Source organism: Boleophthalmus pectinirostris, unplaced genomic scaffold (genome assembly GCF_026225935.1).
Source record: "Boleophthalmus pectinirostris isolate CB_2022bp ecotype Guang Dong unplaced genomic scaffold, ASM2622593v1 HiC_scaffold_9, whole genome shotgun sequence".
In the NCBI taxonomy this organism is placed as follows: Eukaryota; Metazoa; Chordata; class Actinopteri; order Gobiiformes; family Gobiidae; genus Boleophthalmus; species Boleophthalmus pectinirostris.
In genome coordinates, this window is record NW_026571541.1 from 36,777,015 (window position 1) to 36,796,601 (window position 19,587).

At 46.8% G+C, this 19,587-nt stretch overlaps 1 protein-coding gene across 1 annotated transcript in view; it reads left to right on the forward strand.

The window, feature by feature from the left end:
* The window catches only part of tbx4 (T-box transcription factor 4), a 104,932-nt gene that overhangs the window by 82,702 nt on the left and 2,643 nt on the right, over positions 1-19,587 (forward strand). Inside the window, exons 5-8 of the mRNA XM_055166719.1 lie at positions 2,329-2,448; positions 8,607-8,754; positions 14,541-14,693; positions 19,058-19,146. Of these exons, the coding sequence (XP_055022694.1) occupies positions 2,329-2,448; positions 8,607-8,754; positions 14,541-14,693; positions 19,058-19,146 (510 nt within the window). The remainder of the gene's footprint in view (positions 1-2,328; positions 2,449-8,606; positions 8,755-14,540; positions 14,694-19,057; positions 19,147-19,587) is intronic.

Here is a 19,587-nt window from a genome sequence, read left to right on the forward strand (position 1 = left end):
AAAAAAAAAAAAGTCTAAAAAAAACCAAAGTGTGTGTGTTGATTTCATTGGCCTCTGCAGTTTGAAGTACTATGTGACATTACACAGCACTGCTATGATTACAGACAGGTGTTTCTGATACAAACACCTGTCGGCAGGGGCGAGAGGAGAGAGAGAGGAGACCTGGTCTAGTCTCTGGTCTAGTCTCTGGTCCGGTGTCTGTTCTAGTCTCTGGTCTTGGTCTCTGGTCTAGTCTCTGGTCTAGTCTCTCTTGTCTGGTCTATGGTCTCTGGTCTAGTTTCTGGTCTGGTCTCTGGTCTGGTCTCTGGTCTCTGGTCTAGTCTCTGGTCTGGTCTCTGGTCTCTGGTCTCTGGTCTAGTCTCTGGTCTAGTCTCTGGTCTAGTCTCTGGTCTCTGGTCTAGTCTCTGGTCTCTGGTCTAGTCTCTGTCTAGTCTCTGGTCTCTGGTCTCTGGTCTAGTCTCTGGTCTGGTCTCTGGTCTAGTCTCTGGTCTAGTCTCGGGTCTCTGGTCTAGTCTCTGGTCTCTAGTCTCTGGTCTAGTCTCTGGTCTAGTCTGGTCTAGTCTCTGGTCTAGTCTCTGGTCTCTGGTCTAGTCTCTGGTCTCTGGTCTGGTCTCTGGTCTAGTCTCTGGTCTAGTCTCTGGTCTTAGTCTGGTTAGTCTCTGGTCTAGTCTCTCTGGTCTAAGTCTCTGGTCTAGTCTCTGGTCTAGTCTCTGGTCTAGTCTCTGGTCTGGTCTCTGGTCTGGTCTCTGGTCTAGTCTCTGGTCTAGTCTCTGGTCTTCTCTAGTCCTGGTCTCTGGTCTCTGTCTGTCTCTCTGGTCTGGTCTGTGGTCTGTGGTCTCTGGTCTAGTCTCTGGTCTTAGTCTTAGTCCTGGTCTGGTCTCTGGTCTAGTCTCTTGTCTGGTCTCTGGTCTAGTCTCTGGTCTCTGGTCTAGTCTCTGGTCTCTGGTCTGGTCTCTGGTCTTAGTCTTAGTCCTGGTCTGGTCTCTGGTCTCTGGTCCGGGCTCTGGTCTTTGGTCTCAGATGTTCTTTGTGGCTCGTCCCTCACAGAAATGACACGCCTCTCGTCTTCCTCATTGATCGGATTAAGAAGTCGCCTTAAATTACTTTCCCACAATCCCCCTGAGCTCCGCCCTTCAGCCGATGACGGATCACCATGAAACCCCGAAACCCCGAAAACCCCGAAACCCCGAAACCCCGAAACCCCGAAAAACCCCGAAACCCCGACACCCCCGAAACCAGACGCCCAAAAATGCGGCGCCCTCCTCTCGCCAAAGCAAAGCACTCTGGGAAACGACGGCGAGAGAAGTTAAAACTCTCTGACAGAAAAAGAGAGTTTGTGTTTAAATACACAAAGCAGAAGGTTTAACCAGAACTAAACCAGGACTAAACCAGGACTAACAAGGACTAAACCAGGACTAAACCAGGACTGAACCAGGACTAAACCAGGACTGAACCAGGACTAAAGCAGGACTAAAAAACTGATCTGAAAAGCAGGACTAAATCCGGGCTGAAATCTGACTTAACCAGGACTAAAGCAGGACCAAACCGGAACCTAAACAAGGACTAAACCAAGACTAAAAAACAAATCTTAAAATCAGGTCTGAAGTAGAACTAAACCAAACTTCAAGTAGGAATAAAGCAGAACTGAAACTAAACTACAGTAGACTAAGACTAAAACTAGACTAAACTATAAGTAGGACAGAACCAGGACTAAACCAGGACTAAAGCAGAAATAAACAAAGACTAAACAAAGACAAAGGGACGACATGCACACTCCACTCACAGGTCCGGACTCTAACCCACAACTATCTTCTCTAGGACTAAACCTGGACTAAACCAAGATTGAAACCAGATCTATAAGTAGGACAGAATGAGGATGAAACCAGGACTAATCCAGGACTAAACCAGGACTGAAACAGGACTGAAACCAGGTCTATAAGTAGGACAGAACCAGGACTAAACCAGGACTAGAAAAGGATTAAACCAAGACAAAACCACGCGCACTTCCCTCAGAGATCCAGAGTCTAACCCACACCCTCTAGGACTAAACCAGGACTAGACCAGGACTAAACAGGACTAAACCAGGACTAAACCGAGACTAAACCAGGACTAAACCAGGACTAAACCAGACTAAACTAGGACTAAACTAGACTAAACAGACTAAACCGAGACTAAACCAGAAAACCGACTAACTAACCAGGACTAGGACTAAACAGGACTAAACCAGGACTAAACCAGGACTAGACCAGGACTAAAGCAGGACTGAACCAGGACTAAAGCAGGACTGGAGTCTAACCTGTTTTCTGTTTTGTGTTTTGTGTTTTCCAGGCGGATGTTTCCCAGTTACAAAGTGAAAGTGAGCGGGATGAATCCTAAAACCAAATACATCCTCCTGATCGACGTGGTCCCAGCCGACGACCACAGATACAAGTTCTGTGACAACAAATGGTCAGGAAATATTTATCTACTACTACTACTACTACTACTACTACTACTACTACTACTACTACTACTACTACTACGCTACTACTACATGTTCTAATGTAGTTTCCTCTTCATGAACAGACCTGGAGTTGTGTTTTGTTTCATTCTCACATGTTTAACACACAAACCTGCAGATTTAGGCTGAGAACTAAACCAGGACTAAACTGGGATTAAACCGTGATTAAAGGAGGACTAAAGCAGGAAGGGAAGTTGAATTAACTTAAACCATAACAACTTTGGCAAATAACCCCAACTCCATCCCACATTTAACTTTCAAATAATTAAAATAACACTTTTGTGTTAAAAACAACTATTTTAACCCTCCAGTTTTTGCTGTGCATTTTGAGCTTTGGGATGTAGACAGATGAATAATAAAGTTTTCGGTGCTTTCACACCGACAGTAGTTGTTTACACCAAACGGTTCATTCAAACCAAAAGTTCTTAGTTCGGTTCGTTTTCGTTGGTGTGAAAGCTTCAATCAGACTCGGACCCGCATCAAATCAAATGGGCCGAGACCTTAAGAAAGAGGTGATCTCGGTTCACTTGAAACCGGAACTTTGGTGCAGTTCCTCTGGTGTGAACTCAAGTCCAAACCAGAGACAGCAGGTCCAAACGAACTATTCCAGATGCATCATGGGAGACGATACGGGTCTCTTCTGCCTGAAATGACGCGCTGCACGACTCCAGTGTGATAACAGATTGTTGTCCAGACGCAACCGTGACTCATTTCAGAATTATTTTGCCAACAATGGGAGAGAAAGTAACACACGAAGATCAGAGCGAAAACCAACGTGTGAACATGTGGCTCCAGAGTGAGTCAAGATTAGGGGAGTGTACGTCTGTTCAGGACCTGCACAGAGACGACCCTGTGTTCCCCATGTTCACGTAGCAACAGCATTTGTTATTTTAGACTTTAATTAACCAAATCATTTTATGGCAATAGACAATCGCCTATTCAATTGATTCAACTTTAAAAATGCAGAGGACGGACGCTCAGAACAACATAGAACCAACCAAACTGGACTCACGCTTCTGTCCGGATGCTGCACCACCTCAGAACCAGAACCAGCCGTGGTTCTTGAGCGCGGAGGAACAGAGAAGCCCGTCCGGACCTGTAGTCCACAACACATTCTCACTTTCCCCACACGGAACCAGCGCGCAGACGATGACATGGAACCACTCGAACCCAGTCCATCAAGCACTGGTCTTACTTGCCCCCGTCTGAAACCAGCACATGGAGGACGAACGTGCTCGGATGATCAGACCAAGGACCAGACCCCAGCCCCGTCCTGAGGGTCGGAGCTGCGGTGAGTAGCTCCTCTTTATCGCTGTTGGCTGCTGTTTCCTGAGCTCAGATCTTCTGCTCCGGATGTGGTGAGTTTGTACAAAGTTCTACATGTTGCTGTTTTATGAGTTCATGATGACACTTGAGATGAGGACGACCTGTGGTCTGAACAGGAACATCAGTGTTGATAATTGGAGGTGTCGCTGTTCTACCGGGAAACAGAGGAACAGAGTCAATCGGACTGATTTTGGTTCATTTGTCGGTGTGAAAGCGGACCACTCACTCAAACATGTGAATGAAACAAACACAACTCCAGGTCTGTTTTTGAGCAGTAATATTCTAAACCGGGGTGTCCACATTTTTTTCAATCAAGGGCCACAAATCTAAACACAGAAGAAGCAGAGAGCAGATCGAGAGTCGTAGACTGATCTTCAATACAGTGAATAATTAAAATATGTGCATGTTTAACATGTTAGAATTTATTCACGCTGAGATCCTTAAAACCACTAAACACTAAATATTAAATATTTACTTTATCAAGATAGATTTTCTAAAAAACTTGCAGTAAAAAGTAAATTTTTCATTGATGCAAGGCAATTTGGGCCAATTCACCTGGAAGCCTGAGGGCCAAGAAAAATTTGTCTGAGGGCCTCATCTGGCCCACAGGCCATAGTTTGGACATGTCTGGTCTAAAAGCTCCGTCAGTTTGTGGAGTTGATCCTGAACAAATAATGAGAAGGAGAAACATTTGTGGATCAGAAGTTTGGAGATTTCTTTAAAAACGAGAATCTCTGGTTGAGTTTTGTAAAGTTCTGGTGGAGTCGCAGAGACTCTGAGTCTGGAAACATTTTAAACCATCTGATCATTTTTACAGTCTGGACATTTTAAAGGATTTAGAGGATTAACTAATGCATTTTTATAAACATGAATCATACACGTAGAAGACTTCATTATTACAGCCTCTCTCCTCTTTCTCTCTCTCTCTTCTGCTTCCTCTCCTCTTTCTCTTCCTCTTCTCTATCCTCTTGTGCTCTCTCCTCTTCTCTTTCTCCTCTCCTCTCTCCTTTCTCTCACTCCTGTGTCCTCTTGTGCTCTCTCCCTTCTCTTCTTAGTTCCTTTCTTTCTCTCTCTACCTCCTCTCTTCATTCTCTCACTCTTCTGTCCTCTCTCCTCCTCTCCTTATCTCCTTTCTCTCCTTTCGTGCTCCTCTCATCCTTCTCTATCCTCTTCTTCTTCCACTCTCTCCACCTGTCTAAGCTCTTCCATTTCAGGTCCATCTCTCTCTTCTTTCCTCTTCCCTCTCTCTCTCTCTCTCTCTCTTTCCCTGTTTCCTGAGTTTAATCCCTTCCACTTCAAGGTTAAAGTGGGTCGTCTCTCTCCTCCTCTCTTTCGCTCTCTCCATCCTTCCCTCCATCCCTCTTTCCTTCTCTCTCTCTGTGTTTCCTGAGTCTAAACTCGTCTCGTTCGGGGTTAAAGTGGTTTTACAGGTTGAGCTCTGGTCTCCATCACAAACACCTCACGCGGGATAATTGCCCCTCCACCCCCCTCCTCCTTTTACCCCCCCCCCCATGTGCGTCTGGGTGCACAGGGACAGGGCTCTGCTGCAGGTTCACTCGGGCCACGCTCTCGTTTAACCGACGACCTGCACTTCAGAGAAACAACGATGAAATGTTAGTAGAGTACAGAGTATAAGAGTACAGAGTATAAGAGTACAGAGTATAGAGTACAGAGTATAAGAGTACAGAGTATAAGAGTACAGAGTAAATCCGGTTTGGGCAATTCTTTTTTCCTCGGGGCCACGTGAGAAACAGAAAATATTGTAGAGGGTTATTTCAAAATATTAATTGTATTCCTTTGTAAAAACGCAGTAGAAATGTAACAATATCCAAACCTCTACGTACGATTTTTCACGACTAAACTAGGACTAAATCTCACGGTCGGTTGAGTATTTATTGTCATATTTTCTTGAGACAAACAAAAACTGTGAATTTGCAAATCCTTTTTCCTTTTAAAATGTCCCGACAAGACTTTGGTTCTGTCGTAATCCAAACAAAGATTGTATGGAGGATTTTTTGTTTGTTTGTTTGTTTTAAATTGTCAATGAAATTTTAAAATACCATTACAGAGACGCAGCAGAATTGTAATTATGATGACCAAAAAAAAAAAAAAAAAAAGAATGAAAATCTATCAACTGTGGACGTGTTGAGGCCAGATAAACATCAGCCAATAGAAAACGAGGCTGCCTCATTTTCTATTGGCTGTTAGGTTGTCAATCAAACTCCCTACGTTTCTAGTGTAACTGACTCGTCGGCGCGCGGGGATTACGTGGTTTATGCAGCGGTTCTTAGAGACTTTTTCTTAGTGCTGTCAGGCGATTTAAAAAATTGAGAGATTAATTAATTATGATCTGTAATTAATTAATCTAATTAATCTCTTTTTTAATCTCACCTAAAAATTGCTGAGAAAAGCTTCAACTTGAGGTATTTTCATTTAAATTCATTATTACATTATTGTGTCAGATCAAAAGACTGATATAGAACAAAAAAAGTGACGTTATAAAGTCAATTATTGTTTAACAAACTTTAACAGATGCAGTCACTTACATTCCACAGTATCATCATTATTATTACTGTTACTAATCTGCATAAATAAACTCAATTTTACAACATATAAACCATGAACACTCTAGAGCCACATCAGCCCGTTTGACATTATAATGTGTTTAATGCAGATTTGTGCAAATCTCACTGAAACAAAACTTAAAATCACATGGCTAATTTGCATAAACTAAGCGAGGAAAAAAAAAAAACGATCTTGTGCACTGATGCCGTTCAGCTTCTGTTGGACTAAAGGACACGACTCAGTGGAATGTGAGTGTTCTTTCTGTGACAGAGGGATGTTGAAGGTGAAGTTGAGTCTGTTCTGTGTCTGTGTCGCGATGTTTTCAAAGATCAGACGTGCGCAGGTTTATCGCAGGTTTATCGCAGATGCGGCGAGAACGGGAATGAAAAGTACAATTCTTTGCGGGTGCGATGTGTTATTGTCCTAACAACACATAATAACAGGCAACTCGCATACAGAAACAGTAAAGTTAGAGATGAAAAATGAGATTAACGCGATTAAAAAACATAATGCGCTAAATATGACTGTAATTAATTCATCGCAATTAACGGCGATAATTTGGCAAGGCAAGACAAGTTTATTTGTACAGCACAATTCGTACACAAAGTAATTCAAAGTGCTTTACAGAATAAGAAATACATTAAAATCATAATAAAAACAAATCAAAACATAAATAATCATGAAGATTAAAATTAAAAAAGAGAGACAGAGTGTGGAATGAAAACCTTTCAGTTATTTGCACAGTTAAACAGAAATGTTTTGAGCCTGGATTTAAACAGCGTCACAGAAGAGTCTGTCTCACATGTTCAGGAAGACCTGAACCTGGCCTACTTTTTCTAACCGTAGCTTCCTCGCAGTTCACACAAAGTTTGTTGCAATTGCGGACGCGAATCCACGACCAGTTCGCCGCAAAAGAAAATCAATTTTTGAGGTCGCTGAAAGAAGAAGAAGAGAAGGGGGAAAGGAGCAAAGACAAACTGAGGCGATTCTTGGAGATTCCTTCCAGCGATGGCGCGAATGAAGCAGGCGAAGGATCTAAAAACCGACGCGTGATCATGGTCTTTGTAGTTCACTGTGTTTTTGTAGCTGTATCGCTGCACTAGAACTTAAGAAAATTGTAATTCGATATATTGTGATGGTCCACGATATTAATGTGAGACTTTTGACAACTTTTTGGTTTTGTTACATCCTTAAAAAGCAGTAAATATTGTTTTGAAGAGCTGCTCAGACTGGTTAAGAGCTTTATGTTCTGACTAAGCAATGAAAAAGTGAGGCTGCCGAACAAAAAATGTAATTTAAAAAAACACTTCTAAAATAAAACTGCAGCTTTAGTCCATGCGTGAGGTCAAATGATAAAATATGTTTATTTTGTAATTCCAAATTTGCTTAATCGGGCCGATCAGAGTCGACCAAAGAGCTGTATGTAGTCCCGGAACTGGACGCTGCCCACGTCTGGTGTAGAGTAGAGTACAAAACAGAGTGTAGTGTAGAGTATAAAGAGTGTGACGTCACCCACAGTGTTCGGCTCCAGTCAAATGAAGCTCATCGTTGCTTGTGGTTACAGACGTGAATCTCGATATGAGGAACAGGAAATTATTTATGGACAAAATGGCGAAATAAAAAACCCAGGATCATGTGGAGCGAGTTAATATGAACATTTAAGACTAAAATGACGAGACTCACAGCAGCAGGTCCAGAGAGAGAGAGACAACATTCTAAAGGGAGTCAATTGTAGCCAGAGTCAGAAGGAGCCAGAAGAGCCTCATGTGAACTTCCTGTTTGGAACCTGGCAGCTCGCGGGTTATGTCCATTTATACTCAGTCTATGTGGATTATCCAAGAAATGTCAGTCAAATCTGAAACACTCCAGACCAAATTACAGATCAGATCTGTGAGAGGCGACCCCGCTCACAGACTGCATGTTTTTCAAGACATATCAGTGTTTCCTGCAGCGCTTTATAGTTAGGGCGGCCGCATTGACAACAGTCGCCCCTCGCATTGACTATGTCCATCCGAAAAAAAAAAACTGCATCACTACAGCTTCCCAGTCCTCACTTTCGCCGGCACGGGATCTCCTCCTCCTCCCGGGCTCCACCTTGACTAACCAGTTTTCTGCGGGAAACACTGCATATTTCAATATTTTTTTATTTATCGACTGCAGAAGCGTCCCTCACCTCTTCTCTCTCCTCTCCTCTTTCTCTTCTTCTTCTCTTCAGGATGGTGGCGGGGAAGGCGGAGCCTGCGATGCCGGGTCGGCTCTACGTTCACCCCGACTCGCCGTCCACCGGAGCTCACTGGATGAGACAACTCGTGTCCTTCCAGAAACTCAAGCTCACCAACAACCACCTGGACCCTTTTGGACATGTAAGACCCAGACCGGGACTAGACCTGGGGATAGACCGGGGTCAGACCAGGTTTAGACCAGGATTAGTCCTAGTTTAGACCTGGTTTAGACTTGGTTTAGACTTGGTTTAGACCAGGGTTAGTCCTAGTTTAGACCAGGTTTAGACCAGGTTTAGATCATGTTTAGACCTGGTTTAGACCTGGTTTTGACCAGGGTTAGACCAGGGATAGATTGGGGTTTGACCTGGTTTAGACTTGATTCAGACCGGGTTTAGAGATGGTTTAGACCTGGTTTAGATCTGGTTTAGACTTGGTTTAGTCCTGATATAGCCCTGATTTACACCTGATTTAGAGCGGGTTAAGACCGGGTTTAAACCAGGTTTAGATCTGGTTTAGACTGGGTTTAGCCCTAGTTTAAACCTAGTTTAAGCCTGATATAGTTTAGTCCTAAACCTGGTAAAGCTTTGGACCAGTTGTGATTTGGTCCTCGTTAAAACCTGGTTTCATCATTGCTTGGGTCACGTTTAGGTCACGTTTCAGGTCCTGGTTGAATCTTAGTCCTAGTATATATGGTATCATTTGGGTTCAGTCCTGGTTTAGTCCTGGTTTAGTCCTGGTTCAGTCCTCGTTCAGTCCTGGTTTAGTCCTGGTTTAGTCCTGATTTAGTCCTGGTTTAGTCCTGGTTCAGTCCTGGTTTAGTCCTGGTTCAGTCCTGGTTTATCCTGTTTAGTCCTGGTTTCCTGATTTAGTCCTGGTTTAGTCCTGTCCTCGTTCAGTCCTGGTTCAGTCCTGTTTAGTCCTGGTCCTGGTTTAGTCCTGGTTTAGTCCTGGTTCAGTCCTGTTTAGTCCTGGTTTAGTCCTGGTTTAGTCCTTTAGTCCTGTTTAGTCAGTTGGTTTTTAGTCCTGGTTTAGTCCTGGTTCAGTCCTGGTTTAGTCCTGGTTTAGTCCTGGTTTAGTCCTGGTTTAGTCCTGGTTCAGTCCTGGTTTAGTCCTGGTTTAGTCCTGGTTTAGTCCTGATTTAGTCCTGGTTTAGTCCTTATTTAGTCCTCGTTCAGTCCTGGTTCAGTCCTGGTTTAGTCCTGGTTTAGTCCTGGTTCAGTCCTGGTTTAGTCCTGGTTTAGTCCTGGTTTAGTCCTGGTTCAGTCCTGATTTAGTCCTGGTTTAGTCCTCATTTAGTCCTGGTTTAGTCCTGGTTCAGTCCTGGTTTAGTCCTGGTTCAGTCCTGGTTTAGTCCTGGTTTAGTCCTGTTTTAGTCCTGGTTCAGTCCTGGTTAGTCCTGGTTTAGTCCTGGTTTAGTCCTGGTTCAGTCCTGGTTCAGTCCTGGTTTAGTCTGGTTCAGTCCTGGTTTAGTCCTGGTTTAGTCCTGGTTTAGTCCTGGTTTAGTCCTGGTTTAGTCCTGGTTTAGTCCTGTTTTAGTCCTGGTTCAGTCCTGGGTTTTTAGTCCTGGTTTAGTCCTGGTTTAGTCCTGGTTTAGTCCTGGTTTAGTAGTCCTGGTTTAGTCCTGGTTTTAGTCCTGTTTGTTCAGTCCTGGTTTAGTCCTGGTTCAGTCCTGGTTAGTCCTGGTTTAGTCCTGGTTTAGTCCTGGTTTAGTCCTGAGGTTCAGTCCTGGTTTAGTCCTGGTTTAGTCCTGGTTTAGTCCTGGTTCAGTCCTGGTTCCAGTCCTGGTTTAGTCCTGGTTCAGTCCTGGTTTAGTTCTGGTTCAGTCCTGGTTTCAGTCCTGGTTTAGTCCTGGTTCAGTCCTGGTTTAGTCCTGGTTTAGTCCTGGTTTAGTCCTGGTTTAGTCCTGGTTTAGTCCTGGTTTAGTCCTGGTTTAGTCCTGGTTTAGTCCTGAGTGGGTGAAAGTCTCTCTGTATAAATTCAAGTCTTTATTTTGAGTCCTGGTTTGGTCTCAAAGTCTCTGTACCTGATTTAGTCTTAAAAACATAAAAACCCGATTATAAAAACATCTATAAGAATAATTTGCCGAAACACGCGGAGAAAAACCCGGCGCGGGACCTTTAACGACCCGACGCCGCACGCACGTCCATTTTTTGCGATGCCGCGTCTACGCAAAAAGTCCGGAAAACACAGTCCCAAGATGGCGGCCTGGTCCTAATTGAGCGGTTTGTGGAGGATTAGCCGGAGCTTTTAGAGAGTGTGAGTGACATAACGTTCCCATTAAACTCCCGGCTCCTAATGGAAGTTCCTGCTCCTTTCCTGGTTTTATCCACTCAGACCTGGACGGGGGAGTTTCCCAAATAAACCTGTGAATGTTTGTCATTAAGGAAACTAAAGCGACGCATTAAGACCAGGAATGTGTGAGCCTGTTTTTCCCCCCCGAGTTAAAATAGTTTTCCAAGAATAGCACGGATTCCTCAGACGCTGATTCATGTTTAATGAGAGAGAAATATTCGCGACGATAAGATGAACTCACCTGCGTGTAACGTACGACCTAAAACTATGGGCCTCGGGCGGGTGAAGCTGATTTAAAAGTGCGTAGGTTTTCCGGTGGAGGGTCCGTCAGAATGTTTCACAGTCTGGCATTAAACCTTTCGGTACAATACGCGCATCCCGACTTTTGGACTTCCGGTCGTCGCGCAATGCAAACTGGGAAGGTGTTTCTGGAATGTTTCTAGTGTCAAAGTCGGATCTTTTCAAGTCTTTTGAACCATGTCGCTTTTGTTTCTGGTTCTGATATTGTCGTATTTTAGTTTTGGGATTCGGACATCGTTAACTGTGTGGTTGTTGGAGCACCATGACCAGACTCACCGGACACCAGCACCATGACCAGACTCACCGGACACCAGCACCATGACCAGACTCACCAAACACCAGCACCATGACCAGACTCACCAAACACCAGCACCATGACAGACTCACCAACACCACACCATGACCAGACTCACCAAACCACACCAGCACCATGACCAGACTCACCAGACACCAGCACCATGACCAGACTCACCAAAACACCAGCACCATCACCAGACCAGACCATGACCAGACCATCACCACACCAGCACCATGACAGACCACCAAACACCAGCACCATGACCAGACTCACAAACACACACCAGACCACCATGACCAGACTCACAAACACCAGCACCATGACCAGACTCACCAAACACCAGCACCATGACCAGACTCACCAAACACCAGCACCATGACCAGACTCACCAACACCAGCACCATGACCAGACTCACCAACACCAGCACCATGACCAGACTCACCAAACACCAGCACCATGACCAGACTCACCAAACACCACACCATGACCAGACTCACCCACTGACCAGACCACCAAACACCAGCACCATGACCAGACTCACCGGACACCAGCACCATGACCAGACTCACCAAACACCAGCACCATGACCAGACTCACCAAACACCAGCACCATGACCAAACTCACCAAACACCAGCACCATGACCAGACTCACCAGACACCAGCACCATGACCAGACTCACCAAACACCAGCACCATGACCAGACTCACCGGACACCAGCACCATGACCAGACTCACCGGACACCAGCACCATGACCAGACTCACCAAAACACCAGCACCAGACCAGACCACCGGACACCAGCACATGACCAGACTCACCAAACACCAGCACCATGACCAGACTCACCAAACACCAGCACCATGACCAGACTCACCAAACACCAGCACCATGACCAGACTCACCAAACACCAGCACCATGACCAGACTCACCAAACACCAGCACCATGACCAGACTCACCAGACACCAGCACCATGACCAGACTCACCAAACACCAGCACCATGACCAGACTCACCAAACACCAGCACCATGACCAGACTCACCAGCACACCAGCACCATGACCAGACTCACTCAAAACACCAGCACCATGACCAGACTCACCAAACACCAGCACCATGACCAGACTCACCAGACCACCAGACACCATGACCAGACCATCACCAAACACCAGCACCATGACCAGACTCACCGGACACCAGCACCATGACCAGACTCACCAAACACCAGCACCATGACCAGACTCACCAAACACAGCACCATGACCAGACTCACCAACACCAGCACCATGACCAGACTCACCAACACACCCAAACCAGCACCATGACCAGACTCACCAAACACCAGCACCATGACCAGACTCACCAAACACCAGCACCATGACCAGACTCACCAGACACCAGCACCATGACCAGACTCACCAAACACCAGCACCATGACCAGACTCACCGGACACCAGCACCATGACCAGACTCACCAGACACCAGCACATGACCAGACTCACCAAACACCAGACCATGACCAGACTCACCACCAGACACCAGCACCATGACCAGACTCACCGGACACCAGCACCATGACCAGACTCACCAAACACCAGCACCATGACCAGACTCACCGGACACCAGCACCATGACCAGACTCACCAAACACCAGACACCAGCACCATGACCAGACTCACCAGGACACCAGCACCATGACCAGACTCACCAGACACCAGCACCATGACCAGACTCACCAACACCGCACCATGACCAGACCAGACCAACACCAGCACCATGACCAGACTCGGATCTTTTCAAGTCTTTTGAACCATATCGCTTTTGTTTCTGGTTCTGATATTGTCGTATTTTAGTTTTGGGATTCGGACATGGTTAGTTGTTGTGGTTGTTGGATCCTAACAGCGGAAAACGGCTCGAGAAACGGGCTTCGGGAGTTTGCGAACGCCATAACTGCAAAAAAGGGAATCAGACGTGTGTGACTAATCTGTGTGTCATTCGTTCATTAGTTTTTCAATATAAAACCAAAAATAAGAAAACAAAAAAAACAACTATTTTCTTCATTATTTGTCTCCAAAACCAAAATGAAAAAACAGATAACGATTCGTTTTTTCAGTTTTCGATTTTGTGTTTAAATGGAAAAAACGGATAATGGGTTTCCTGTTTACGTGACTCCCATGACTGCGATGCTGAACTTTTGCACTGCATACGACTGAATCAGGACTGACCAAGATCCGGGACTGAGACCGGGACCAGAGTGGACTCCGAGCTTTGACTCCGAGCCTCCGATCTGGTCCCGGTCTGGTCCTGGCCTGGTCTCGGTCTCAGTCTCAGTCTCGGTTTGGTCTTTGTCTCAGTCCCGGTCTGGTCCCGGTTTCAGTTCTGATCGTCGTATGCGGTGCAAAAGTCCGACATCGCAGTCACGGAAGTCACATAAACGGGAAAATTGCCGTTATCCGTTTTTTCCATTTTTCATTTAAACACAAAATCGAAAACTGAAAAAACAAATCATTATCTGTTTTTTCATTTTGGTTTTGGAGACAAATAATGAAGAAAATTGTTGTTTTTTCGTTTTCTTATTTTTGGTTTTATATTGAAAAACGAATGAACAAATGACACACGGATTGTGACTGCAAACCTCTGTTCAAACTGTTTTTCTTCCCGACGGAATTGAAAAATAGTGAAAGGTGAAGGCGATGGGCAGGACTGAGACACAGGAAGAATCAAAAAGGAAAACTTTGACTGTCTAAATCATCCCGAGTTTGCAGCGAACATTTTGTATGTGGAGCACCAACAAAGCAAAACCCAGATCCTTCACTCAACCTCGGTTACGAATTTAAAAAGTCAACATCAAAGTAAAAGGCACCAACTGTTCACCAAGAAACACCTTCCACTGCAAAGACCAAGACGTGATGTTTCTGTAAAACCACAAGAACAAGAAAGTGCAGCTCAGTCTGTTTGTCTTCTGCTCCTCTCCATTAACAAACGGATTTTTATGAAATATGAATTAAATATTCTCCCTCTCTCTGTTTCTTCTAGATCATTTTAAACTCGATGCATAAGTACCAGCCTCGTCTACACATCGTCAAAGCCGACGAGAACAACGCCTTCGGCTCCAAGAACACGGCCTACTGCACCCACGTGTTCCACGAGACGGCGTTCATCTCCGTCACCTCCTACCAGAACCACAAGGTACAGCACGCTCACCGGACACCAGCAGCATGACCAGACTCACCGGACACCAGCACCATGACCAGACTCACCACACTCACCGGACACCAGCACCATGACCAGACTCACCACCAGACACCAGCACCGTGACCAGACTCACCGGACACCAGCACCATGACCAGACTCACCAGACACCAGCACCATGACCAGACTCACCAACTCACCGACACCAGCACCATGACCAGACTCACCGGACACCAGCACCATGACCAGACTCACCAAACAAACCAGACACCAGCACCATGACCAGACTCACCGGACACCAGCACCATGACCAGACTCACCGAACACCAGCAGCATGACCAGACTCACCGGACACCAGCACCATGACCAGACTCACCAAACAAACCAGACACCCAGCACCATGACCAGACTCACCGGACACCAGCACCATGACCAGACTCACCGGACACCAGCACCATGACCAGACTCACCAAACAAACCAGACACCAGCACCATGACCAGACTCACCAGGACACCAGCAGCATGACCAGACTCACCGGACACCAGCACCATGACCAGACTCACCAGACCAAACAACCAGCACCATGACCAGACTCACCGGACACCAGCACCATGACCAGACTCACCAGACAAACAACCAGCACCATGACCAGACTCACCGGACACCAGCACCATGACCAGACTCACCAACACCAGCACCATGACCAGACTCACCAGACAAACAACCAGCACCATGACCAGACTCACCGGACACCAGCCACCATGACCAGACTCACCAAACAAACAACCAGCACCATGACCAGACTCACCGGACACCACCAGCACCATGACCAGACTCACCGGACACCAGCACCATGACCAGACTCACCAAACACCCAGCACCATGACCAGACACCAAACACCAGCACCATGACCAGACTCACCAAACACCAGACACCATGACCAGACTCACCAAACACCAGCACCATGACCAGACTCACCGGACACACCAGCACCATGACCAGACTCACCGGACACCAGCACCATGACCAGACTCACCAACACCAGCACCATGACCAGACTCACCACGCACAACCAGCACCATGACCAGACTCACCAGGACACCAGCACCATGACCAGACTCACCGCACCAGCACCATGACCAGACTCACCACACCCAGCACCATGACCCACACCACTCACCAGACACCAGCACCATGACCAGACTCACCAACACACCAGCACCATGACCAGACTCACCAGACACCAGCACCATGACCAGGACTCACCGGACACCAGCACCAATGACCAGACTCACCAGACAAACAACCAGCACCATGACCAGACTCACCAGACACCAGCACCATGACCAGACTCACCACACACCAGCACCATGACCAGACTCACCGGAGCACACCAGCACCATGACCAGACTCACCAGACTCACAAACCAGCACCATGACCAGACTCACCGGACACCAGCACCATGACCAGACTCACCACAACAACCAGCACCCATGACCAGACTCACCGGACACCAGCACCATGACCAGACTCACCGGACACCAGCACCATGACCAGACTCACCAAACAAACCAGACACCAGCACCATGACCAGACTCACCGGACACCAGCAGCATGACCAGACTCACCAGACACCAGCACCATGACCAGACTCACCAAACACCAGCACCATGACCAGACTCACCAAACACCAGCACCATGACCAGACTCACCGGACAAACAACCAGCAGCATGACCAGACTCACCGGACACCAGCACCATGACCAGACTCACCAAACACCAGCACCATGACCAGACTCACCGGACACCAGCACCATGACCAGACTCACCAAACCAACCAGCAGCAACCAGACCACCACCAGCACCATGACCAGACTCACCAAACCACACCAGCACCATGACCAGACTCACCAGCACACCAGCACCATGACCAGACTCACCACAACACCAGCACCATGCACCAGACTCACCACACACAGACCATGACCAGACTCACCAAACACCAGCACCATGACCAGACTCACCAAACACCAGCACCATGACCAGACTCACCAGACACCAGCACCATGACCAGACTCACCAGACAAACAACCAGCACCATGACCAGACTCACCAGACACCAGCACCATGACCAGACTCACCACAGTCACCAGACACCATCACCATGACCATGACCAGACTCACCACACTCACCAGCACCATGACCAGACTCACCAGACAAACCAGACACCAGCACCATGACCAGACTCACCAAACACCAGCACCAGGACCAGACTCACCATCACCATGACCAGACTCACCACACTCGCCAAACACCAACACCATGACCAGACTCACCACACTCACCAGCACCATGACCAGACTCACCACCCTCACCACACGCACCAGAACACCAGCACCATGACCAGACTCACCAAACACCAGCACCATGACCATGACCAGACTCACCAGACACCAGCACCATGACCAGACTCACCACCCTCACCACACGCACCAGACACCAGCACCATGACCAGACTCACCACACTCGCCAAACACCAACACCATGACCAGACTCACCACACGCACCAGCACCATGACCAGACTCACCACACTCACCAGACACCAGCACCATGACCAGACTCACCAAACACCAGCACCATGACCATGACCAGACTCACCACACTCACCAGCACCATGACCAGACTCACTAGACAAACCAGACACTAGCATCATGACCAGACTCACCAAACACCAGCATCATGACCATGACCAGACTCACCACACTCACCATCACCATGACCAGACTCACCACACTCACCAAACACCAGCACCATGACCAGACTCACCACACTCACCAGCACCATGACCAGACTCACCACACTCACCACACACCATGACCAGACTCACCACACTCACCATCACCAAGTCCACACTCACCACACTCACCAAACACCAGCACCAGGACCATGACCACACTCATCACACACTATCACCATGACCAGACTCACCACACTCACCACCACCATGACCAGACTCACCACACTCACCAGCACCATGACCAGACTCACCATCACCATGACCAGACTCACCACACTCACCACATTCACCACACTCACCACCACCATGACCAGACTCACCACACTCACCACCACCATGACCAGACTCACCACACTCACCAGCACCATGACCAGACTCACCATCACCATGACCAGACTCACCACACTCACCACATTCACCACACTCACCACCATGACCAGACTCACCAGACTCACCATCACCATGATTAGACTCACCACACTCACCAGACACCATGACCAGACTCACCACACTCACTAGCACCATGACCAGACTCACCATCACCATGACCACACTCACCAGCACCATGACCAGACTCACCAAAGCTCTCCACATACACACCACACTCGCCAGACTCCATCACTGTGGTACAGACATTCACTCGTCACTGCTGGACTCCAGGTCACACTGTGTCTGCAGCACTTGCACGTCTCTGTTCTGACCCCAGTGGCACGAGATGTAAAACTTTTGGTTGTGTTCACACACACACACACACACACGCACACACACACACGCACGCACACACACACACACACACACACACACACACACACACGCACGCACACACACACACACCACATCATTCACCACAAACACGAGGAGCCGCGTGACAGACTCAGCTGATCAACAACCGTATCTCCATGACAACAAGCTTCAGGCGAGCAGAGAACACACACACACACACACACACACACACACACACACACACACACACACACACACACACACACACAAGCTCTCACTGGTCTTTTCTTTCACCTGTGGCTAAACACACGTCAGGACTGTTCACACTGGAGACGACAGAGAAAAAGGTTTTGGAGTCGTGTCTCGCTGAAGTTGATCTTCAGAAGTTGCCTCGTCAGACGAACCTGTCAAATGCCGATTCATACAAATATACGTGATCCAAGTGCTTTTTATCCAGCACTGTTTCTGTCACCGCGGGCCGTGCAGGTCGACCCGAAGTCGGCCTCGTTCACACCTCACTCACCTCGCTCCAGAGTGAGTGTGGAGCTGCTCTCAGACCTGCTGTTTGACGGACTCTCTGAGCTTTGAATGTGAGTCAGAATGAGTCACGTCGACCTGCTCGGTGTGAAAACGACCTAAAAGGCTGAAAAAGAAAGATTTGATGAAAATAAAAAAAGATCTGGAACTTGCAATGTAGTCGAGAAAACATTTATCTCCAAAATCTTACTGTTAAATAAAAATAATGAGATGTCAGGTCATAATATTGAGTCCATTCGTTTTGTCAGTGTCGTCCAGAGCCAAAGTAAAACTGTCTTCTCTTTGTGTTTCCTGTTCAGATCACTCAGCTGAAGATCGAGAACAACCCGTTTGCCAAAGGGTTCAGAGGCAGCGAGGAGGGAGACCTGAGGGCCTCCAGACTACAGGGGTAACACAACTTTATTTAACATTTAACATTTAACAAACAACCAGGAACACAAGACGAGGGAGATCTCATTTAAAAAGCACTAAAAGGGACTTTTCCCACTTTTGTGTGATACAGGATCTTTAAAACAGCCCAGTCAAGCAGAAGTAAACAACAAGGCCAAAAATTCAAGTTAATTCATCTGATATAAAAATGTATTGAACAGATACATATGTACTCTAGTTTATGAAACTGTTGACCTTTTTTCTGTACCATTTTTGGTTCTAAAGTTCCATACCGTTTTAAACAGACCATGTATGAAACATGGAACAAAAATTATTTCCCAAATTTCAAAGACCTGCAAAATCATGTAAATAAATGGATGTATTTCATCATATCTTGTGTTATTCCATCTTTGAACTGTTGATGAAGGTACAGGGATTTTTCCAAAAAAAAAATATTTTT